This window comes from Canis lupus, chromosome 18 (assembly GCF_003254725.2).
Source record: "Canis lupus dingo isolate Sandy chromosome 18, ASM325472v2, whole genome shotgun sequence".
Classification (NCBI taxonomy): domain Eukaryota; kingdom Metazoa; phylum Chordata; class Mammalia; order Carnivora; family Canidae; genus Canis; species Canis lupus.
Window position 1 is genome coordinate 11,022,436 of NC_064260.1, and position 24,967 is coordinate 11,047,402.

General features: G+C 43.6%; 1 protein-coding gene and 1 long non-coding RNA gene across 5 annotated transcripts in view; one reads left to right on the forward strand and one right to left on the reverse strand.

The window, feature by feature from the left end:
- Positions 1-13,975: 13,975 nt before the first annotated feature.
- LOC112661512 (uncharacterized) lies at positions 13,976-21,042 on the reverse strand. Its single transcript, XR_003137758.3, has 3 exons — positions 20,153-21,042; positions 19,903-20,055; positions 13,976-14,683 (listed from the first exon to the last, which is right to left on the reverse strand). It is a non-coding gene; the product is annotated as an uncharacterized LOC112661512 (long non-coding RNA).
- Positions 21,043-22,141: 1,099 nt separating this feature from the next.
- Positions 22,142-24,967, forward strand: part of AMPH (amphiphysin) — a 211,202-nt gene continuing 208,376 nt past the window's right edge. For 2 of the 4 annotated variants that reach the window (XM_025449342.3, XM_049096418.1), the window contains exon 1: positions 22,143-22,408. In XM_025449342.3, coding sequence (XP_025305127.1) covers positions 22,340-22,408 — 69 coding nt within the window. In that variant the 5' untranslated portion in view covers positions 22,143-22,339. Of the gene's footprint in view, positions 22,409-24,967 lie in introns of all 4 variants that reach the window. The other 2 variants (XM_025449343.3, XM_025449340.3) reach the window with 2 other exon arrangements.

Consider the following 24,967-nt stretch of genomic DNA (forward strand, 5'->3'; position numbering starts at 1 on the left):
ATGATAGCCAAATTATAGAAACAGTACAATAATCATTGACTGATGAATGGATAAAAAAAGATGTGAGATACCTATCCATCTATACAGTGAAATATATGTATATATATGTATGTATGTATATAACGAATATTATTCTGCCATTTGCAATGGCATTTGTATAGATAGAGCTAGAGAGTATTATGCTAGGAGACATAAGTCAGTCAGAGAAAGCCAAATACCATATGATTTTACTCATTTGTGGAATTTAAGAAACAAAACAAATGGGCAAAGGGGAAAAAAAAAGAGAGAAGCAAACCAAGAAACAGACTTTTTTTTTTAAAGATTTTATTTATTTATTCATGATAGTCACAGAGAGAGAGAGAGGGGCAGAGACACAGGCAGAGAGAGAAGCAGGCTCCATGCATCGGAAGCCCGACGTGGGATTCGATCCCGGGTCTCCAGGATCGCGCCCTGGGCCAAAGGCAGGCGCCAAACCGCTGCGCCACCCAGGGATCCCCAGACTTTTTACTATACAGAACAAACTGATGGTTAGCAGGGAGGATAGGGGTAGGGTGAGGGGTAAATAGGTGATGGGGATTAAGAAATGCACTTGTGATGAGCACTGGGTGATTATGGAAATGTTGAATCACTGTATTGTACACTGAAACTAATATAACATTTTGTTAACTACCTGGAATTTAAATAAAAACTTTAAAAGATAGAAGAAGTAAATTAAGTTAAAAAATTTTAACAACACCCCCAAATAAAATAAAATCAACATACAAATATTAGTTGCATTTCTATGTGCTAACAATGAACTATCTGAAAAGGAAGTAAGAAAAACAATCCCATTTACAGCAGCATGAGGATGAATAAAATATTTAGGAAAAAACTTAATAAGGAGGTGAAAGATTTGTACACTAAACACTATAAGACATTGATGAAAGAAATTTAAGAAGATACAAATGGAAAGTCATCCCATGTTCATGAATTGAAAGGCTTAATATTATTAACATGTCTGTACTACCCAAAATGATCTATGGATTCAATGGCATCCCAATCAAAATACAAAAGGCTTTTTTATGGAAAACCTATTGTGCAATTCATAGGGAGCCACAAAAAATTCCCAAGTAGCCAAATCATCCTGAGCAGAACAAATAAAGCTGGAGGCATCACACTCTGATTTTGAAACATATTACAAAGCTACAGTAATCAAAACCATGCTGGTGTATAAACAGGCATAGAGACCAGTGGAATAGAACAGAAAGCCTGGAAATAAATCTATGCCTATCCGGTCAGCTGATCTTCAACAAAGGTGCTAAAAATATACAGTAAGGAAATGATAGTTCTTTTAACAAATGGTTTTGAGAAAACTGGATCGCCATATGCAAAACCAAGAAACTGGACGTCTATCTCACACCACATACTAAAATCAACACAAAATGCATTAATAAGTTAAATACAAAACCAAAACTATAAAACTCTCAGCAGAAAACATAAGGAAGTATCTTTTCAATCTTGAGGTTGGCAATGATTTTACAGTTATGACACTAAAGGCAGAGTCAAAAAAAAAACAAAACAAAAATAAGTCAGACTCCATTATACTAAAAAACTTCTGCACGGCAAAGAAAACAATCAGCAGAGTGAAAAGTCATCCTGGAGAATGGGAGAAAGTATTTGCAGACCACACATCTGATATGAGGTTAATCTCCAAAATACATAAAAAACACCTACAACTCAAAAAGCCAAAAAACTAATAATGTGATTTAAAAATGGGCTCAGGACTTGAATAGCTATGTATATGTATATGGCTAATATGTATATAAAAATGGAACATGTACTCCTCTCACGTACACTAGTCATGAGGGAAATGCAAACCAAAACCACATCATCACCTCACACCTGTCAGAATAGCTATTATTAAACAAAACCAAACAGACAAGTATCGGCAAGGATGTGAAGAAATATTGGTGGCAATGCAAAATGGCACAGCCACTATGGAAAACAGTATGGAGTATTATCAAAAATTATAAATAGAACTACTATATTAACCAGGCATCTTACTTCTGGGTATTTATGCAAAGAACTGAAATCAGAAACTCAAAGAGATATAAGCATTCCCATGTTCACTGCAGCACTATACCCAACAGCCAAGAAACCACCTAAATGTCCATCAACACAGGAATGGAGAAAAAAATGTGGTATGTACTCACAATGGGGTATCAGTTAGTCTTTAAAATCTAAGGAAGTTCTGGGAGCCTGGATGGCTTGGTGGTTGAGTGTCTCCTTTCGGCTCAGGGCATGATCCTGGAGTACCGGGATTGAGTCCCACATTGGGCTTCCTGCACGGAGTCTGCTTGTCCCTCTGCCTGTGTCTCTGCCTCTCTCTTTCCCTCTCTGTCTCTCATGAATAAATAAATAAAATAAAAAATAAATAAATAATCTTTAAGACAAAATCTAAGGAAATTCTGTAACATGTATAGCATGCATGAACCATAAGGACACTATGTAAGGCAAATAAGTTGGTCACAGGAAGATAAATAGTACATGATTCCACTTTTTGAGGTATCTCTAATCGATGTCATAGAATCAGTGTAATGGCCCTTGTCAGGGCTTGGTGCAGGGGGTTGGAAATAGGAAGTTACTAATCAAAGGGCATAAAGTTTCAGCTGAGCAAGATGAAAGAGTAAGTTGCAGAGATCTGCTGTGCCATGTGGTACAGTAGCCAATATTGTATTTACACTTGGGTATTTGTTATGAGGGTAGATCCCATGTTAAGGGTTCTTATCACTATAACAATTTTAAATAAAATAATTTTAATAAAAATTTTTTAAAAAAGGAAAACATGAGGGAAAATGTAAGTAAAATGATTATGGAATGCAATGTTTATTGCTAAACTCATTGATGCACTGATGAAAGATAAAGAAAGGCTAAAAGCAATTAACTGGCAATCGAAAGACCAGTGAGAAAGACAGAGTACCCTCTTGGTAGAAGGCAAAGAGGATCTGAAAAGCATCTTGCTGTGGGAGTGCCTAGGGATCTGAGCATGGGCCCAGGACTTAATCACCAGAGTAGCAGAGCTCTAAGGGCTACATTCCAGACACAATGAGTTTTCAGTGCCAAGATTAGAACCTTGTTTGGAAAAGAATAGGACATTGATATATGAGATGGAGATAATCTAATTTGAAAATCCTGAACATCTCAAATCCACAAATTTCCCTGAAACTTCTAAGCCTTCAGAAGTGGCCCATCCCTCCCTACCAGGAGCTAGCACTCTGTTCCTTTGAAAATAATTCAAAGGCCTCTCCCCTGCAAGGCAAGGATGTACCCAGGGTGTGCCCCTCACTGTCCTCCTGGCTACTAGGCCAGTAATTCAGATGAAGTCACATGATATCCCAAACAGCGATGTGCAGGGTGTGAAAAGGGAGGAAAGGCCTGTACGCAAAGACACTGCCTGTCCCAGATAGCGTGTACTGGCAACATCTGGGGGAGGGTGTGTGGGTCTGGATGCTAAGCATGTTGGATAAAGGGGGCCCAGAATGTGAGACTGGATAAGGAAAGGTTTATAATTGCACTCTCCCAAGATATAGGGTTTAACACCCTGGCAAGGACTCCAACTTGGCTCCTTAGAAGCATGGAGAAAGTAATGGCTTAAGTGAGGGAAAATAAAAGCCAGAACTACTGTGGCAGGCAGTGTGGGAAGGGATTAAAGGACTCAGGGAAGTGGGTATGCTGGGGTGGACAGACTATGCAAGGCCAAAAAGCTCAATAGATAATCATGTTTGATGGGAAGGTCTAGAAGACCCACCATGTACCATAGTCATCAGGAATGTAGTGACATCCCTAAGAAACTCACTAGTGGCCTCCTCCGCAGGCTAGGACCGAGGGGAAGCAGAAATATGCCATGAAAGTAATGGGGAAGACAAGGCTCTGGAACAATAGAAGCTGGGGCAGAAGCCTGGTGGGAGTTATTATCATGACACAAGGTCAGAAGAGCTACTCCCCAAATGCATAAGAAGTACAGCTGATCTGTACAAGGCTACACTGTGATACACATGGATATGTGATATCTAGATTCCAGCAACAGTGGTGGCAACAATCCTTTAGGAATTGCCTCAGTTATAGAAAGTCACCACACCATTCCAGGGGTAGCTGTATTTTATGACTGCTTAAGGCATGAACATAAAGGTCTGGACATTTCTGCATAATGCAGGAGAAATCAGATGGGCCACTACAGTTCTAGAGCTTTCTGTGTGGCTTGCTGAGGTGGTTGGATGTGTTCTGCAGCTCAACTTCCTCTTGGTTCCATCCATGCTTCCTACCCTCTGGTACACCCAAAGATATGTCCATCGCCTAATCCCCAGAACCTCTAATGCTAACCTATTTTTAAAAAGAGTCTTTGCAGACGTACAAAGGTAAGGATTCCAGATGAGTTCATCATAGATTATCTGGGTGGGCTCTGTATCTAATGAATGGTGTCCCTATAAGAGACACAGAAGAGAGAAACATTCAGAGAAGAGAGGGGGAGAAGGCCACCTCTGCAGGTGGAGGCAGAGACTGGAGTAAACAAGGCTGAGGAATGTCGATAGTCACTAGGAGCTGGAAGAGGCAAGGAATAGAATCTCCTCTAGTGCTGAAACACAGCGCAGCTCTGCCAACACCTTGATTTCTTCTGCTTTCCATAAATATGAGAGGATACATTCCCATTGTTTTAAGTCACCCAGTTTGTGAAAATTTGTTATGGCAGCCCCAGGAAACTAAAACTTCCTTTCATAGGTACTGATCCCAAGGGGCATTTCCTATAAACAGCCTACATGCTGAATTCCAACTTAGTCTGCTTCCCTGAGAACCTAGTCTGTGGCATCGTAGTGGACTAGTCAGCCACAGTCGAAGCAACTTTTCCACAATAAGAAATCAGCTGAATGTTTAATGTGAGCTGGCATGATTGAATGGAATCTGCTAAAGACCCATGGTTGGGAAATTAATGGCTCCTCAAAGACATCCACATCCTAATCCCCAGAATCTATGACTATGTCAGGCTACTGGGCAAAAGGGAGTGAAGACAGCCAATGGAATTGAGGTCACTAATCAGCTGACTTTAAAATGGGGAGATTATCCTGGATTATCTGAATGTGCTCAATGTAATCACAAGAGTCCTTAAAAGTAAAAGAGGGAATTGGAAAAAAAGAAAAAGAAAAAAGAACCAGACAGATAGCAGCACGAGAAGAGAAGAATTGGGATTAAAATTGCTGACTCTTGGGATGGAGAAAGAGGTCACAAGCCAAGGAATGGTATTCTAGAAGCTGGAAAAGACAAGGAGTTGGATTCTTTTAAAGCGTCCAGAAAGGAATGCATCCAGCTGACACCTTGACCTTACTCAGGGCGTTGAAATCTGTGTCAGACTTCTGATCTACAGAACCATAAGATAATAAACTTGTGCACTTTTAAGCAGTCAAGTCTATGGTAATTTGTTATAGCAGCCATAGAAAATGAATGCAAGTCCCAAATGTAAAGCTAGCCCTCCATACTCAACATCCTCTCCTGCTTTTTCTGAATTAGTGGTGGCTGGTGATGGAACTAAAACAGAGATCTCTCTTAGTCTCATTGTGCCTGAGACCAAGGCCTAAGGGGCCTGACATCACCTCAGAACACTTGAAACTAGAAGATAACTAAAATCTAACTCCTAACATGATCAAAGAAATAATCCTTAGCTGCCTAATAGAAAAGGATATACCATTTTGGGGGAAAGAACATTTGCTTCAGTATCTACTTTTTTATATGCAATGTCTGTTATTAAATTGTGGTCTTAAATTTTACACATGATGTATAATCTAGATTAAGAAAAAAACATCGAGATAATAATACACTTATACTTGGTGACTTCAATCTAGCTCTTTCTATACTCGATAGGTCTTCTAAGCAAAACATCTCCAAAGAAACGAGAGCTTTAAATGATACACTGGACCAGATGGATTTCACAGATATCTACAGAACTTTACATCCAAACTCAACTGAATACACATTCTTCTCAAGCGCACATGGAACTTTCTCCAGAATAGACCACATATTGGGTCACAAATTGGGTCTGAACCGATACCAAAAGACTGGGATTGTCCCCTGCATATTCTCGGACCATAATGCCCTGAAATTAGAACTAAATCACAACAAGAAGTTTGGAAGGACCTCAAACACATGGAGGTTAAGGACCATCCTGCTAAAAGATAAAAGGGTCAACCAGGAAATTAAGGAAGAATTAAAAAGATTCATGGAAACTAATGAGAATGAAGATACAACCGTTCAAAATCTTTGGGATGCAGCAAAAGCAGTCCTAAGGGGGAAATACATCGCAATACAAGCATCCATTCAAAAACTGGAAAGAACTCAAATACAAAAGCTAACCTTACACATAAAGGAGCTAGAGAAAAAACAGCAAATAGATCCTACACCCAAGAGAAGAAGGGAGTTAATAAAGATTCGAGCAGAACTCAACGAAATCGAGACCAGAAGAACTGTGGAACAGATCAACAGAACCAGGAGTTGGTTCTTTGAAAGAATTAATAAGATAGATAAACCATTAGCCAGCCTTATTAAAAAGAAGAGAGAGAAGACTCAAATTAATAAAATCATGAATGAGAAAGGAGAGATCACTACCAACACCAAGGAAATACAAACGATTTTAAAAACATATTATGAACAGCTATACGCCAATAAATTAGGCAATCTAGAAGAAATGGATGCATTCCTGGAAAGCCACAAACTACCAAAACTGGAACAGGAAGAAATAGAAAACCTGAACAGGCCAATAACCAGGGAGGAAATTGAAGCAGTCATCAAAAACCTCCCAAGACACAAGAGTCCAGGGCCAGATGGCTTCCCAGGAGAATTTTATCAAACGTTTAAAGAAGAAATCATACCTATTCTCCTAAAGCTGTTTGGAAAGATAGAAAGAGATGGAGTACTTCCAAATTCGTTCTATGAAGCCAGCATCACCTTAATTCCAAAGCCAGACAAAGACCCCGCCAAAAAGGAGAATTACAGACCAATATCCCTGATGAACATGGATGCAAAAATTCTCAACAAGATACTGGCCAATAGGATCCAACAGTACATTAAGAAAATTATTCACCATGACCAAGTAGGATTTATCCCTGGGACACAAGGCTGGTTCAACACCCGTAAAACAATCAATGTGATTCATCATATCAGCAAGAGAAAAACCAAGAACCATATGATCCTCTCATTGGATGCAGAGAAAGCATTTGACAAAATACAGCATCCATTCCTGATTAAAACTCTTCAGAGTGTAGGGATAGAGGGAACATTCCTCGACATCTTAAAAGCCATCTATGAAAAGCCCACAGCAAATATCATTCTCAATGGGGAAGCACTGGGAGCCTTTCCCCTAAGATCAGGAACAAGACAGGGATGTCCACTCTCACCACTGCTATTCAACATAGTACTGGAAGTCCTAGCCTCAGCAATCAGACAACAAAAAGACATTAAAGGCATTCAAATTGGCAAAGAAGAAGTCAAACTCTCTCTCTTCGCCGATGACATGATACTCTACATAGAAAACCCAAAAGTCTCCACCCCAAGATTGCTAGAACTCATACAGCAATTCGGTAGCGTGGCAGGATACAAAATCAATGCCCAGAAGTCAGTGGCATTTCTATACACTAACAATGAGACTGAAGAAAGAGAAATTAAGGAGTCAATCCCATTTACAATTGCACCCAAAAGCATAAGATACCTAGGAATAAACCTCACCAAAGATGTAAAGGATCTATACCCTCAAAACTATAGAACACTTCTGAAAGAAATTGAGGAAGACACAAAGAGATGGAAAAATATTCCATGCTCATGGATTGGCAGAATTAATATTGTGAAAATGTCAATGTTACCCAGGGCAATATACACGTTTAATGCAATCCCTATCAAAATACCATGGACTTTCTTCAGAGAGTTAGAACAAATTATTTTAAGATTTGTGTGGAATCAGAAAAGACCCCGAATAGCCAGGGGAATTTTAAAAAAGAAAACCATATCTGGGGGCATCACAATGCCAGATTTCAGGTTGTACTACAAAGCTGTGGTCATCAAGACAGTGTGGTACTGGCACAAAAACAGACACATAGATCAGTGGAACAGAATAGAGAATCCAGAAGTGGACCCTGAACTTTATGGTCAACTAATATTCGATAAAGGAGGAAAGACTATCCATTGGAAGAAAGACAGTCTCTTCAATAAATGGTGCTGGGAAAATTGGACATCCACATGCAGAAGAATGAAACTAGACCACTCTCTTGCACCATACACAAAGATAAACTCAAAATGGATGAAAGATCTAAATGTGAGACAAGATTCCATCAAAATCCTAGAGAAGAACACAGGCAACACCCTTTTTGAACTCGGCCATAGTAACTTCTTGCAAGATACATCCACAAAGGCAAAAGAAACAAAAGCAAAAATGAACTATTGGGACTTCATCAAGATAAGAAGCTTTTGCACAGCAAAGGATACAGTCAACAAAACTCAAAGACAACCTACAGAATGGGAGAAGATATTTGCAAATGACATATCAGATAAAGGGCTAGTTTCCAAGATCTATAAAGAACTTATTAAACTCAACACCAAAGAAACAAACAATCCAATCATGAAATGGGCAAAAGACATGAACAGAAATCTCACAGAGGAAGACATAGACATGGCCAACATGCATATGAGAAAATGCTCTGCATCACTTGCCATCAGGGAAATACAAATCAAAACTACAATGAGATACCACCTCACACCAGTGAGAATGGGGAAAATTAACAAGGCAGGAAACAACAAATGTTGGAGAGGATGCGGAGAAAAGGGAACCCTCCTACACTGTTGGTGGGAATGTGAACTGGTGCAGCCACTCTGGAAAACTGTGTGGAGGTTCCTCAAACAGTTAAAAATATACCTGCCCTACGACCCAGCAATTGCACTGTTGGGGATTTACCCCAAAGATACAGATGCAATGAAACGCCGGGACACCTGCACCCCGATGTTTCTAGCAGCAATGGCCACGATAGCCAAACTGTGGAAGGAGCCTCGGTGTCCAACGAAAGAGGAATGGATAAAGAAGATGTGGTTTATGTATACAATGGAATATTACTCAGCTATTAGAAATGACAAATACCCACCATTTGCTTCAACGTGGATGGAACTGGAGGGTATTATGCTGAGTGAAGTAAGTCAGTCGGAGAAGGACAAACATTATATGTTCTCATTCATTTGGGGAATATAAATAATAGTGAAAGGGAAAATAAGGGAAGGGAGAAGAAATGTGTGGGAAATATCAGAAAGGGAGACAGAATGTAAAGACTGCTAACTCTGGGAAACGAACTGGGGGTGGTGGAAGGGGAGGAGGGCGGGGGGTGGGAGTGAATGGGTGACGGGCACTGGGTGTTATTCTGTATGTTAGTAAATTGAACACCAATAAAAAAAAAAAAAAAGAAAAAAACATCGATAGAATCAGACCTACAGATGCACATGACCCAGATATTGGACTTAGAGACACAAATTTCATAATATCTCATCTTAACCTTCATGAGATATTTGGGGAATAATCTTTAATATTTTTTTCAGCTTTGCAATTCCTTCAGTTTTTTTCCCCCTTATCCTTCACTTTGACAAAAATCTAACGGCTTGATAAAATTAGCAAGACTGTGTGGAAACAGGCACTTTTATACCTTGCTGATTGGAATGGAAAAAAATACTATCTCTTGGAAAATAATTTGACAATACTGAACAAAGCTACATATGTATATATTCTTTGACTTAGAGATTTCACTTCTAGGAATTTATCCTGTAGATACACTTTGAACAACATGAAAATACATATACAAAAGTTATTCATTGCATCACTATTTGTAATCATAAAATATTGCAATTTGCTCCAATGTAGGAGACTGCTTTCACTGGCTAAGTCTGAGATAATTTGAGCATCAAGATAAATTAGTGCAATAATTGTTGATTAAATAAGCTTGGCAATACATACTATGGAGTAGGATAAACTGGTAAGAAAAATGAGGAAAATTTCTATGAACTGAAATGAATAATTTTGAGAATATATTTTAAGTGAAAAACACAAAAGAGTACATGTACTATGCTATCTTTTTTATAATAAGTAGAAGAAAATTTCAATCTGCATATTTATATCTTTATATTTTTAAAAGATTTGATTGGTTTATGAGAGAGAGAGAGAGAGAGAGAGAGAGAAAATGAGGGCTGTGGGCAAAGGGAGAAGGAGAAGACTCCCTGCTGAGCAGGGAGCCCGATGTGATACTTAATCCCAGGACCCCAGGATCATAACCTGAGCAGAAGGCAGACACAAATGGCTCAAATGACTGAGCCATCCTGGTGCCCCTATATCTGTATAATTTTGAAAAAAACAAATACAAGAATGATAACATAAAAACTAATGAAATTGGCTACCCATAGTGATGATAAAAAGCAAATACAAGAATGATAATAAAAAAACTAATGAAATTGGCTTCTTATAGTTATTTGGGGATAGGGGAAAGAGTTACTCTTCCCTGAGTATACCTTTCCTATACAATTTTAACTTCTAAATTCATTTTAATGTTCTACATATCTAATAACATTAACAAGGATGAGAGAAAATCTCAAACTAAATGAAAATAGTAACAAAGGGGCCTAACCATTTCCAATGAGTAAAGTGATTTGCCTGAGGAAGTTTCTCATTTTTTCATGTGGTGAAATATACATAGCATACAATTTATCATTTTAACTATTTTTAAGTGTGTAGTTCTGTCGCATTAAGTACATCCATATAGTTGTGTGTTCATCACCACTATCCACTTGCAGTATTCTCTTCATCTTACAAAATTGAAACTCTGTACCTATTAAACAGCAACTCCCCACTGCTCTATTTTATTTTTGTTTGTTTTGAGAGAGAGAGAGAGCACGCACGCGCAAGAGCATGCAGGTGCACTTGAGAACCAGGGGGAGCGGGGGAGAGAAAGAGAGAGAGAGAGAGAGAATCTTTAGCAGGATCCACATTCAATTTGAAGTCCTACAGAGAGCTTGATCTCATGACCATGAAATCATGACCTGATCCCAAATCAATAACTGACTGAGCCACCCAGGTGCTCTGGCACCACTGTTCTATTTTCTGTCTCTATGAAATTTGACTACTTCTAGGTACTTCACATAAATGGAATCATATAGTATTTGTTCTTTTGTGAAAGGCTTGTTTTATTTGGCATTATGGTCCTCAAGATTCGTCCATGTTGTAGTATGTATCAGCATTTCCTTCCTTTATAAGTCTGAATAAAATTCTGTTGTACACATTAGTCAGTGGACACTAGAGTTGCTTCTACTTCTTGTCTGTTATGAATAATGCTGCCACGAACATGGGTGTACAGATATCTCTTTGATATCTTGCTTAATTGGGGAGGCATATATCCAGAAGTGGAACTACTGGTCATATAGTAATTCTATCATTAATTTTTTGAAGAAGTACCACATTGTTCTCCATAGAGGCTGTACCATTTTATATTCCCACCAGCAGTGCACAAGGATTCCAATTTCTCCACATCCTTGCCAACAAGTACTTTCTATTTTAGGTAGTACCCATCGTAATGGTTATAAAGTGGTATTTCATTGTGGCTTTGATTTGCATTTTCCTGATGATGAGTGATACTGAACATCTTTTCGTGTGCTTATTGGCCATGGGTATATCTTCTTAGGAGAAATGTCTATTCAAGCTCTTTGTCCATTTTTAAGCAGGTTGCTTGTTTTTATTCTTGATTTGTAGTTCTTTATATGTTCTGGATATTTATCCTTTATCAGATATTTGGTAAACAAATATTTTCTCAGATTCCATGGTTTGCCTTTTGACTCTGCTGTTTCTCTTGATTCCCCAAAGGATTGAATTTTGTTGTAGTCCAATTTACCTGTTTAATTTTATTGTTCATGATTTTAGTGAGATATCCAAGAAATCATTGCCAAACCCAACACCACAAGTTTTTTTTCTTATTATTTTCTTACAAGAGTGTTCTAGTTTTAGGTCTTGCATTTAGGGCTTTGATCCATTTTGTATATAGTTTAAGGTAAGAGTCCAACTTCACTTATTTGCATATAAATACCCAGTTTTCCCAGCACCATTTGTTGAAAAGAATGTCCATTCTTCATTGTATGACTTTGGCACTCTTCTTGAAAATCATAGACCATATACGTGAAGGTGTATTTCTGGGTTCTTCTATTCCATTGGTCTGTATGTCTATCTTTATGCTAGTTGCCCAAATAAGTTTTGAACACAGCACTGTGACTTCAATCTCAAGCAAAATAAGGTAAACAAATCTTGACTCTTCAGTAGGTTCATTTGTTGTGGTGATTTGGGCATTGTGAAACTATTTTGTGAGTATTGAAGAATTGGACAAATGAGGGACCACAATGAGGTTTTTGGGAGCCAGAGCAATATAGAAGATAGGAGGTAGAGATAGAAATATGGAGCAGGGGAAGGCAAGCAAAAACTTAGGTTGGATTCAAATTAGAGGCATTGGTATAAATTTATTATTTCAGTGACACTCAGACACTCAGTGCCAATGAGCAGATCCTAAGCCCAGACCTTCATTTCTAAATACAGTTCTCCACAGAAGGGAACCAGGGGTTCATGGAGAAGTGGCTTACTCAAAGGCTGGGGCAGGGAAACTATGAGATGAGCCTGGAACATCTTATTATGCCAGAAAATAAGGAAGTGCCAGAAGTATGATGAGGATGGGGTGCCAGAGTGGCTCAGTTGGCTAAACATCTGTCTTTGGCTCAGATCACGGTCCCAAGGTTCTGGGATGAGCCCCAAGTCAGGATCCCTGCTCAGTGGGGAGTCTTCTTCTCCCTCTGCTCCCCACCCCCCACTCATGCATGTGCTTTCTCAAATAAATAAATAAATAAATAAATAAATAAATAAATTCTTTAAAAAAGAAGAATGATAAGGATAGGTAAGAAAAAAATGAAAGGCCTTTCACTGGCCAAGTCTGGAATAATCTGGACATTAGAGTGAATAAAAACAATAATAGAGTGAATAAATCATGAATCCATAAGTCCACACTGACAGTAGGTAATAAATTAACAAATATGTGAAAAGAAAGGGACAGCTCTTCCATAGAGTAGAACGCTGATTAGTAGACACAGTAGTCCCAATGGAATTAGAGAATCACCATTTGAAAATCATCTTTGCAAAGACAGATTTAGGCAAGAATTGCCACGCACGCCAAATTAGGGGAGGAGGCGTCTGACAACAAACAGGATACATGCGTGGTCTCAGAGTATCTCCCTACACGTTTCTTATTTATCACATGTGGGAAAACAGTTGCTATATGGTGGAGAAAACTGACAACACAGATGACTAGAGATTTATCAATTAGGGACAAATGAACCATGTTTAAATATCCAAGTCTGGACTTTGAGGAGGATGACCCAGGTAGCAGTGGTTGAGTGTCTGCCTTTGGGCGTGATCCTGGTCCCGGGATCGAGTCCCACATCGGGCTCCTTGTGAGGAGCCTGCTTCTCTCTCTGCCTGTGTCTATACCTCTCTCTGTGTATCTCTCATGAATAAATAAATAAAATCTTTTTTAAAAAAATTAAGTACCTTTAGGAACATCTCAGTGCAGGCGGGTGGGAGGGAGGCATGACATGGGAAGCTGAAGAAACAGAAAATGGCATTTTGGGAAACTTAAGAACATGCATCTTATCTGTGCAAGGAGCTCTCTAACCAGGACAGCAGAGAGTGGGAGTGGGGTCTGCTGCCAGGATCTCCCTTCCAGAAGGGTTGCTGCCCCTCTGGGGGAGTGCAGTCCTCAGGCAGAGGGCTTCCTGGCCCCAGTTCCCACCTCTCCCCCACCACTCCACCCCAGTTTCCACCCTAGTTCCCACCCCTCCTGGCCACCCTCCTGCAGTGACTGGTTGGCAGGGGTTGAGTGGCACAGCCCTTATTAACCGGATGAGGACTAGGGGCAGTGCTCGTGATAGAGCCCCTCCCAGATTGGTCAAGACTCCACCAGGCCTGCCTGGCCACTGGACTTTCTCCTCTGCCAACCCCTGCTTCCTCCTGCCTCTCGTGGCTCAACGCTCTCCACGGTTTGCACCTGGACCTCAGCTTCTGCTCTGTTCCCAGAGACCCCAACCTGCAACAGGCTCCCTCAAAAGCTCCTGTTTTTTTCTACTAAATTCAGACAGAAAATAAGGACAAATCATATGCTTATAAAAATACATTGTTTCAGAAGAAAGCAACAGATGAACAGACTGTTGGAGCTAATGAAAATCTTGTCTTTGGAAATCTGTTTGTCAGTTTTGTGGACTGGGGGATAAATTTTTCCCAGATGCTCTCTGGTAGGAAGCAAAAGGTTGGATCCTGTATTCGTTTTCTAGGCCTGCCCTACAAAAGAAACACAATCTGGGTGGTCTGAATCCACAGAAATGTGTTCTCTTGTTCTGGAGGCTAGAAGTCCACCACCAAGGTGTGAATGGGGCCAAGCTCCATCTCCAGGCTTCTGTGATTTTGCTGGTGGTCCTCCGTGTTTCTGGCGTGTGGCTGCATTATTTCAATCTCTGCTTCCATCTTCCCTCTGTCTGTCTGCACATGACCTCTGTGAGTGTCTGTATCTCTTCTCCTTTCTTTATAAATATGGGTAAGGTTAAGGGACAGGTGACGCTGGATAGAGAGAGACAGGTAGGGGGTTGAGTCACCAGGCTCACAGAAATCCCAGGTGTGGAGACATTATAGACAGGATATTAACCAGAGAGAAGGGGACATAAAAAAATCCTTCTTGTTTGTTCTAAATATAGATGAGATATTTTTATAATATTTACAAACACACCTCATTACTCTTAAGCATTATAGATAAGATATTTACCAAGTTCCCCGGTCAGTTTTCTATGAAAGATCGACCAAAAAAGCCCTCTGCGGCAACCCATTCAGGATCCCTCTCGCTCTAGAGAGCCCATTTTTTCTGTTTTCACCTTGCCTTAATAAACTTTCACTTCACTTTGCCCTTTTGTCTGTGAGATGCATTCATCAACTCCGTGAGACAACATAACACAAACATCAGTTATATTGGATTAAGGGCCGACCCTATTCCCACAGGAGTAGGAGTAGCTTAACTGCAACTGGGAAGACCCTATTTCTAAATAAGGTCATATTCACAGGTCCCAAAAGTTATGACTTCATCTCTTGTGGGAATTATAAAGAAGAAATTCCTCCTGTGTGTTTCTTCTCTGCTCTCAATGCTTCTGGCCGCCAAGAAAGTGAGGGTAGGGGCCTCAGGTGTTCCCATACCACACAATTCTGCAACACTGGCTGTGTGTCCTACAATTCGATTCAGTCCTGACACCATCTAACTGGAGTTAGCATCAAATCTCACAGATTAAGGGCTCAGTCCCACAAGACCGCACCCCCCACCCCACCACGCACACACATACTTCAGACACCAATTCCAAGTCCAGGTTGTCACCTGTGCTTCTGACCAACTGATTTTATATCAAGAGATTCCCACATCCTTCTCCTTGGATTCAAACGATTTGCTAGAACATCTCACAGAACTCAGGGAAACATTTTACTTACTAGATTGCTGGTTTATTATAAAAGGATATAACACAAGAATAGCCAGATGGAAGAAATGCATAGGGCAAAGTATGTGGGAGGGGTGCAGAGCTTCAATGCCCCTCCAAGCAGTCCTCTTTCCTAGCATCTCCTTGTGTTCACCAACCCAAATCTCTCTGGATCTAGTCCTTTTGGGTTTTTATGGAGGCTCCATTACACACACGCCGATGATAAAATCATTGGCCATAGGTGACTGAACTCAGGGGAGACTGTGGGAGTGGCAGGGGGGCAGGTATTGAAAATTCAAGCCCTCTAGGTATCCTGACAACCAGCCTTCATCCTTACAGTTTTCCCAGAGCCACCTCATTAATACACATTCAAGTGTGGTTGAAAGGAGTTTGCTTTTGAACAACCAGCCACCCTTTTTGCTCTAATCACTTGGGAAATTCTAAGGGTTTTAGGAGTTCTGTGCCAGGAACAGGGCCAGGGACCAAACATCATATTTTTTATTATAAATCACAAAATCACAGAGACTAAATTCAATCCATGACACATTGTGTCTTAGGCTAGTGGACTGAAGCCTGTTAAAGCCTGATAATATTGAACCATAGCAGTAACGCTGACAATAACACTCATGGGAATGATTCCTACCATCCCCATCCAACCTGCCTGATTCCTTGGAAGTGGCTTGAAACAGCAACATGTTGGAGGTCATTAGAGAAGAGAGGTGGAGTGAGGTGATTCTGAGATGTGAGAATAGATAGAAGGTCATGTGGCCTCTGGAAATCAAGGAGGCTCTACTGCAGGGGAGGAGGTGGGCAGATGTTTGGGAGACAGCACAATACTTAGTACAGGTCTCCTGCACATGACATCGTATCATGACCCTGGATTGGACTCCTTAGTCAGGAGCTTTGGCTGAAGTGCAGGCTGGCAGCGGAGGGACACTGTGGACATCCAAGGACAATTATAGTCCAAGGCAGGACCTCTACAGTGCTGGTGGCCACAGCTCTAGGAGCCAGCTGGGAGACAGAAGTGTAAGGGGTGGTGGAAGATAAGCTAAGGATGGGGAAGCAGCCATGCAGTCAAAGGCAGGCATATCCAGATAGCTATATTCTCATTAAATACAAATATGGGCAAATTTAACCAAAAAGGAGTTCCTTGAACCAAAAAGGTCTCTGCCAATATATGATAAAATTATTTGTTAAGAGGTTTTGAAGTACATCACTGCTACAAAGCTGGGATTGTCCAAGCTGAAAAACTTTTGATAAAATAATCCAGCCCTTGAGGCAGTTAAGAGGGTATTGCGGGCGCCCAGACGAATGTGTGTACCCACACTGTACATAGAATTTTTATAGCTTATCTGTGGATAGAAAATAGCTGAAAATATTTGTAGCAACTTGTCCCCTTCTTCAGAAAGAGCTGAAGCTAATTAGAATTTCCATTTTGTTTGGCTCCCTGACCTCTCTATTGGCTTGTAAGCCATTAGGTGATGTTCTAGCCATTTGTTTGGGATACAGGAGTTGTTTTGCATTGACTTTGCAAAAAAAAACATCCAACATGGTGTCAAAACACGTTACAGTTATTAGGCAATTTAATACAATGTCATTGCTTTTCTTAGTGGCCAATGGCTCTGTCTATGAAAAACAAAGCTCTTGCCTTTGATTTAGTATTTTGGGATGCATTAGTGATGCATTATTAATGTAGTGAGGAGGTTCCTATTTTTAGGCCTGGTTAAATTAGGAATAGAAGAGGGCAGCCATATAGGCAAAATTTAGTATGTGGAATTAAAATGTACATAGCTGGGATAATTTGAAGAGTTGACTATGAATCTGTGCTTGATGGTTTTCGCTTGAAACGTATAAGACTGCTAACTCTGGGAAACGAACTAGGGGTGGTAGAAGGGGAGGAGGGCGGGGGGTGGGAGTGAATGGGTGACGGGCACTGGGGGTTATTCTGTATGTTAGTAAATTGAACACCAATAAAAAATAAATTAAAAAAAAAGATAATTGGGGACCCCTGAGTGGCTCAGCGGTTGACCGTCTGCCTTCGACCCAGGATGTAATCCTGGGGTCCTCTGATCGAGTCCCACATCGGGCTCCATGCATGGAGCCTGCTTCTCCCTCTGCCTGTGTCTCTGCCTCTCTCTCTCTCTTTCTCTCTCTCTCTGTGTGTGTGTGTCTCATGAATAAATAAATAAAATCTTAAAAAAAAAGAAATCTACAAGATAATTGGTCAAAACATACATCTTTTTAAAAGAATATCCTCCTTATACTGCTAGTTTAACTTTTGTGAGAGAAAATAAAATTGCCTCTGAGTCTTTGAACAAAGAGGAAAAAGTATAACAACTACTCATGATTTAGTTGGGGCCCAAATCCAGTTAGTTAGGCTCCGCCAAATGTTGAAAGGAAATGCCTCCTTCATTAGATACAATAACATAAAGAGGTTGTGGCTAATTAGAATATGTAGCATGTATCAAACTTTTCTAAGTGCTCGCAAAGAGCAAGACACAGTTAAAAATGGATTTAAAAATCTCCTTCCTTGGGGATCCCTGCGTGGCGCAGCGGTTTGGCGCCTGCCTTTGGCCCAGGGCGCGATCCTGGAGACCCGGGATCGAATCCCACGTCGGGCTCCCGGTGCATGGAGCCTGCTTCTCCCTCTGCCTGTGTCTCTGCCTCTCTCTCGCGCTCTCTCTCTCTGTGACTATCATAAATAAATAAAAATTAAAAAAAAAACAACTCCTTCCTTAACAGTCTAATTGGACTTACGAGATAAAAAGATAGGCAAGGATAAAGCTCTGTGCCATTAAAACATATGGAAAATGAGTTCTGTGATAACATAATGGTAATTCTGGGCCTATTCCAAATTACCAAAACCTATCATAAGTCACATTTTTGACTTATCGACCAATCTCAAGTGCAATTTGGGAGGAAAGAAGGTAAATTGGAAGTTAAAAATAATTCTGGAAATCTACCTGGCTTGGATGAAAATCTGGAGGTGGAGTCATGATACTTCCTGTGAAACCTACCTGAATAAATGTTAACTATAACTTGACCCTAAGCTTGTCTTCATTGTTGGAAAAGATTGGGGTTATTCTTTATTAGTAGAGAAGTCAACATGGAACTGCATGAATCACATTTTTCCTTGACTGAGGAGAAAAACGGGTAAGAATGGGGAGAAAGAAATAGAAGCAAGCAAGGAATATTGGTGGGTGGGCCCAGTGGTGTTGGGGAGGAAATAAATGCACACAAAAGCATGGCTCCTACAGCTCTGGAGGTGGAAGGTGCCCCTGAGATCACCTGCCCTGTGGACTTCTGCTGTGTGCAGGGAGATCCAAAGCACTGAAGATCTTCCTCAGAGACAGAGGCAGGGAATAAAGGAGTAGCCTAACGGGTGGGGCTCAGGGCACCCCACACCCTCTACAACCAATCAGGGGTCCATCTGATTATTATATTTGGGTCCTGCATAAGATTTTGTATGAAAAAAGCCTCTACGGTATGGCATAGCAATATTTAAAAATCATTGGTGTTGGAGTCCCCTTGCATGCACTCCTGTTCCAGGAGCAGAATTTAGGAGAAGAGACAGCTGCAGAATTACGAGAAGAAGTATGGATGCTTGATATCTAGTCTCACCTATACATGCATTTTTCCCCCCAGCAAATATTTACAAAGCACCTATTAAGTAGCAGCCACCGTCCTTCGGCAATATTCCAGGCCAAATGACCCACATAGCAACCTGAAAATGGATACCGTTTTACCTCTCAGCCGGAGGGGAATGATTTGATAGGTTTGTATATAACAACTTTGTAAATAGAATTATTAAGAAACCTGAGCTTCCTTTCCCATCCATATTATAGAACTAGATTTGGGCATCTGAATGATGAGAAAAGCTAGCCATTTGTAATTTTAGTTCAAAAGATACTTGCTGTGTTCCAAAAATTGGTGGGAGGATAGCTGCAAGGAGGAGTAAAAGCTGGTGCAGTGGGAACTGATGGCTTGGGCCCTGAGGAAGCAGAGGAAAAGAAAACCTAGTGCTTGGAAGTCTGTCCCTTGCTTGTTAGAAAGAGCACAGTGAAGTCTGCAGGGGAAGCTACAGGCAGGCCCAGCATGAGAGCAGAGGCGGCTTTGGAGCTCATAGGATACAAGTGGCCATGGACTGATATTCTCCAGAACATTCTAGTGTATTCCAGCATTCTGTGGCTTGTATCCTCATGGCAAGATCTCAGGGTACACCTGAGGTTCTGAATCTCACTGTTTTAGAAAGCTGATTCAATTCCTGGCTTCTGAATGGTCTTTTCTATGGAATGTTGACCAAGAGAGGAATATTCTCTTTACCTCCCTCTGAAGTAAACTCCTATTTACTTGGGATGTTGGAAGAAGGGTGAACGACTCATCCAGGTTTGCCCAGGACTTTTCTGGCTTTAGGACTGGAAGTCCTGTGTCCGGGAAACACCTTCATTCTCAGGCAATCTGAGATGACTAGTCACCCTAAGGAAATAAGAGCCAAGTGAATAGACCGGGTATTTCAGGAATAAACCATTGCAGAAATTAGAGGCTTAAAACCACTTTCATTTTGTTTACTTACCACGCTGCACTCTGCTGGGATCAGCTGGGCGGTTCTTCTGCTGGTCTTACTTATGATCCTGTGGCTGCATTCAGGCAGTGGGTCAGTTGGAGGCTGGGGTTCCCCCTTTCTGCCGTGGCCTCTGCAAGGGACTTTTCACGTCAGGGTAGCTGAACCTCTACATGGTGGCACCAGGCTGCCCCGAGTGCCAAACCTGCGTAGCTTCTTAAGGCTTAGGGCTGCAACTGGCACAATGTACTTCCACTCTATCTTATTGGCAAAGGCCAGTCACAATGCCACTGTAGTATCAAGGGGAGGGGACTTCCCAAGGAGTGAATACTAAGGGGTAGTTCATGGGGTGGGGGGACGGCTACGGCTGTGACAATCTACTACAGAGGCAGAGAGATGCTCACTTGGATTCACAGGTTTCAGGTGCCTGATTGACCTCTGACTGACCTCTGACCTGCTTGCTGGGCCACTTGCCTTACTGCTTCACACTCTCAGACCTGAATACGAATAGCTTCCCCATTGGTCAGCGTCTTCAAGAGCTCTGAGTAAGGTGTACCACCCAGTTATCCCTATTTTTCTACTTCTGGTCAGCGCACTGAGCATGGCGAATCCCTGTTAGGGTCACCAGAAGGTTTGCCCAGAAAAACAGGTTAAGAGGCCTGGGTCTGAAGTGAGGCAATAAAGGACCTGATTCTGCCACGGGACACTTCTGGGCAAGTAAGTGTCCATGCCAGGGTATCTGATCCGGGTAGGACCGCACAGGCCACCAAGCACGGCATCTTGCTTAAAGGGACTGATCCCTTCTCAACACGCAACCTCCCTACCTCGGAGCCCACATCTCCTCTCCAAGTCTGAACAGATGTGCGCACTGCTTCCCTCTCTCCTGCAGCTCTAAGCCCTGAACTGACTTGGTTCCCCCGCCCCCGCCCCCCTCCCCCCAGCTTTCCTCCCTGGGCTGTGAGCCTCCAGGGCACAGGGCGAGGCCTGGCTTTCTGGAACACACAGGTGGGGAGGGGTGCACTCTCTAGACCAGCCCCCCCATCAGAACACCTCCAATCTTGGCTTCCCCATTCCCATCCCATCTTTCCCTGCCTCTTTTCCCTTTTTCTTTTTCTTTCTTCCTTTTTTTTTTTTTTTTTTTTTTGCTGGAAAGAATGGGGCTCCTCTCCGCTCCCCCAACACAAACTCGCCTCCAAGGAGCCTCGGGACTGCCCCAGGGCCCTGGGACCGCTGCAAGGTCCTGTCCACTCTCGCCTCCCGACCTCCTCTAGCCCCACTGAGTGCACCCCCTGGGCCTTCTGACTTCTGGCTCCGTCTGTCTCATTTCCTCGATGCCCGGCTGGGTATCGCGGCCAGGCCCCGCGCCTCCCTCCTCCGCTCTGTCGCTTTAAGTGGGTCCCAGCGCTGCGCCCCTCCCTCACCCCTGCCCCCGCTCCCCCTCCTCCCCTCCCCTCCTCTCCTGCTCCTCCTCCTCCTCTCCCGCTCCTCCTCCTCCTCTCCCCTCCTCCTCCTCCTCTCCCGCCGCTCCTCCTCCTCCCCTCCTGCTCCTCCTCCTCCTCTCCCGCTGCTCCTCCTCCTCCTCTCCTGCTCCTCCTCCTCCTCTCCCGCTCCTCCTCCTCCTCTCCTGCTCCTCCTCCTCCTCTCCTGCTCCTCCTCCTCCTCTCCCCTCCTCCTCCTCCTCTCCCGCCGCTCCTCCTCCTCCCCTCCTGCTCCTCCTCCTCCTCTCCCGCTCCTCCTCCTCCCCTCCTCTCCTGCTCCTCCTCCTCCTCCTCTCCCCTCCCCTCCTCTCCCGCTCCTCCTCCTCCTCTCCCCTCCCCTCCTCTCCCGCTCCTCCTCCTCCTCTCCCCTCCCCTCCTCTCCCGCTCCTCCTCCTCCTCTCCCCTCCCCTCCTCTCCCGCTCCTCCTCCTCTCCCCTCCCCTCCTCTCCCGCTCCTCCTCCTCCTCCTCCTCCTCCTCCTCCTCCTCCTCCTCCGCTCCTCCTCTCCCCTCCCCTCCTCTCCTGCTCCTCCTCCTCCTCTCCCCTCCCCTCCTCTCCCGCTCCTCCTCCTCCTCTCCCCTCCCCTCCTCTCCCGCTGCTCCTCCTCCTCCTCTCCCGCTCCTCCTCCTCCGCTCCTCCTCCTCCACCTCCTCCTCTCCCGCTCGCCCTCGCCGCCGCCGGCCCTCCGCCCGCTCCGCCGCCCGCCGCCGGGACCCGCAGCCATGGCCGACATCAAGACGGGCATCTTCGCCAAGAACGTGCAGAAGCGACTCAACCGCGCGCAGGAAAAGGTCAGCGCGGGCGCGGGCGGGGGCGGCGGGGCCGGGCCGGGGATGGGGGCGGCGGGGCATCCGGGCGCGCGGTCCTCCGGGTGGTCCGGGTCCTCCGGGTCCTCCGAGCCCCCCCGGTCCCCGCTCTCCCGGGCGGCGGCGGCAGGTGCGGAGGGAGGCTCGCCCGCCGCCCCGAGCCCAGCGCATCCCGCCGGCGGCCCGCAGCCCCGGGACCCCGCGGCCGTCCTCCTCCGGGGCTTCCTGGGGGACCGGGCGCCGCAGCAGCGACGCGGGCAGCGCGGGAGCCGCCCCCAGACCTGGACGGATGGGGGGGTGGGGGTGGGGGTGTGGGTGGGGGGGGCATCGCGGAAGGCAGGGGCCCCGCTGCGGTCGCCGCCGGCCGGTGAATCCTGGAGTTCAAAATAGAGCTCTGGTGCACACTTCTTTTTCTGCTGGTTGTGTGTGGTTCTCTCTCTCTCTCTCTCTCTCTCTCTTTTTTTTTGAATCTCAGTGTGTGTCCCTTTTGACGCCACTGTCCTCTGGAAGGTCAAGAATACGTGTGACCCGAACCTAACAGTTCTTCTCTGCACATTTCTGCACAAAGGAGGGCGTTCTATTGCATTAAAAAAAAAAAAAAATCCACGTTGCACGTACAGGTTGGGTTCCCTAGTGTTTTACAAGCTCCTCAGCAAATTGGCCCCTCAGTAATTTATGTTTCTCTCCCAGAGAGGGGCACAGATGAATCCCGGGTCTATACTCCAAGCACAGCCCTGGGCAGTGGGGATGCGGGGCCAGGCTCTGGGCTTGCGGGGCGCCCTGAAGCCTGCTGCTCCTCAGGACCTTGCGGCCGCCGAGCTCTTCATTTGTGTCTCCACTGAAGGACATTCCTGTTGTAGCTTGAGCATCGTACTTGGAAGTGAACCCTGGCTAATTGAGCCCCTGGCTTGTGTCAGCTGAGCGGGGCTCTCCTTCATGTGGCAGCGTTTTCCGTCCCCGGGATTCTGGGTGTTTGGTGTTTTCCTCTTTTACTGGAAGTCAGGTTTGCCGCGTTGCTCAAAACCACAGTGAATTTCCTTCTTCAGGCCCCGGCTCAGGCTGCTCCCCAGTTCCCATACACCTGGAAGGACTGAGAAGGGGGCCCTGGTCCCCTTGCCTGTCCCCAGGCCCACAGGCTCTGTGGCTGCGGCTAGTCCCTCCCTCCACACATGCACACTCTCCATGCAGTAAGAGGATTGTATTTCTTTTAATATCTACCCAAGCTCATCCTGAACCAACGTGATCCTCCTCCCGCCGCTCCTTCGGCAGCTGAGTTAGCAAGGCTTCCTGGCCTCTTCCAGTCCCTGCTTACTTGTCCCCAAAGTAGCTAGGAACCGTGGGGGATCCCCTCCCGGTTTTGTCATCATTTTTCCATACTTCATTTTACCCACTTGTAGGTGTTTCTCCCCACCTCTTCACTTCCAGGTGATTTTTTGAATCTTTGGTCTGACGCTTTTTATTGAATTCATTTTCCATCTGTGAAGGAATTTAGTGATAGAGTCTGTCTTTCCCCATATTAAATGATTGCTTCATCTAGGTCACCAGCTGTTAATATGCCAAAAATAAATGAAAAGAAAATGTAATCTGTCTTACAGAGCATTCAAGCCCTTACGAATTATTGAAAACTCACTTTGTCACTCTTAAGGTCAAGTGTGTATTGTGATTGTGGTTGTGGAGGGTGGTTACTTTTCCAGGGGAGTGGAGGTTTAAGGGAGGCTAGCACAGGGCTTCAAGTGTCCTGTTTTCTTCCCCGGGGACAGTTGCTGATGAAGAATGCCTGCTGCACCATGTTTAGGGGGTCAAGACCCGGAAAGGCTGAGAGTTTGGGTTTTACTGGTGGGTACGCTCTTGCCCTTTTCCTGAGACTCTGCAGCACAAGGGAAAGGGCATATGGGAATCCAGGTCAGGTAGCCCAGCCAAGCCCAAACAGAAGCTACTGAAGAGTGGGAAACATAGTAAGTTGCTGTTGCAGGCATTAGACATATCCACCCAGTGATTCCTTCCTTTTGCATCTTTGGATGGTGCCTCTTCTCTGATGCACAGAGTTCCACTGCGATATCTGTATGCCACATGTGTTCTTGAGCCCTTGACTCATTTTTACAGTCACATTTTCTCAAAAGAGAGTCTACTACGCCCTTGACTTTCTCATCATCTGTGCTATACCCAACAGTTGGATGCATTTTGGCTCCAAATGCATGACCGAAGCTACTTTTAGAGGTGTCTTATTTTTTTTTTATAAATTTAAAATCCATTTTTTTTCTTATTGAAGGTCTGTGAAGGTTCAGTGGAGAAAGAGTGAAATATATATAAGCAAGAAAAAAGCTACCCACAAAAGTAGGATAATCATAATTACTACCCAGAAATTTCACAGTCATTTGCTGTATATTCTAGTAGATCTTTTCCCTATGTACATGTATATATTTATACAGCAAAACAGTCTCATACCTATAGTTTTTTAGCTGTTTATTTCACAGTAGTGATGTTACATGATTATTAATAGTCACGAACATACTTGAGTATGTACATATTTTCTGTCAACATTTT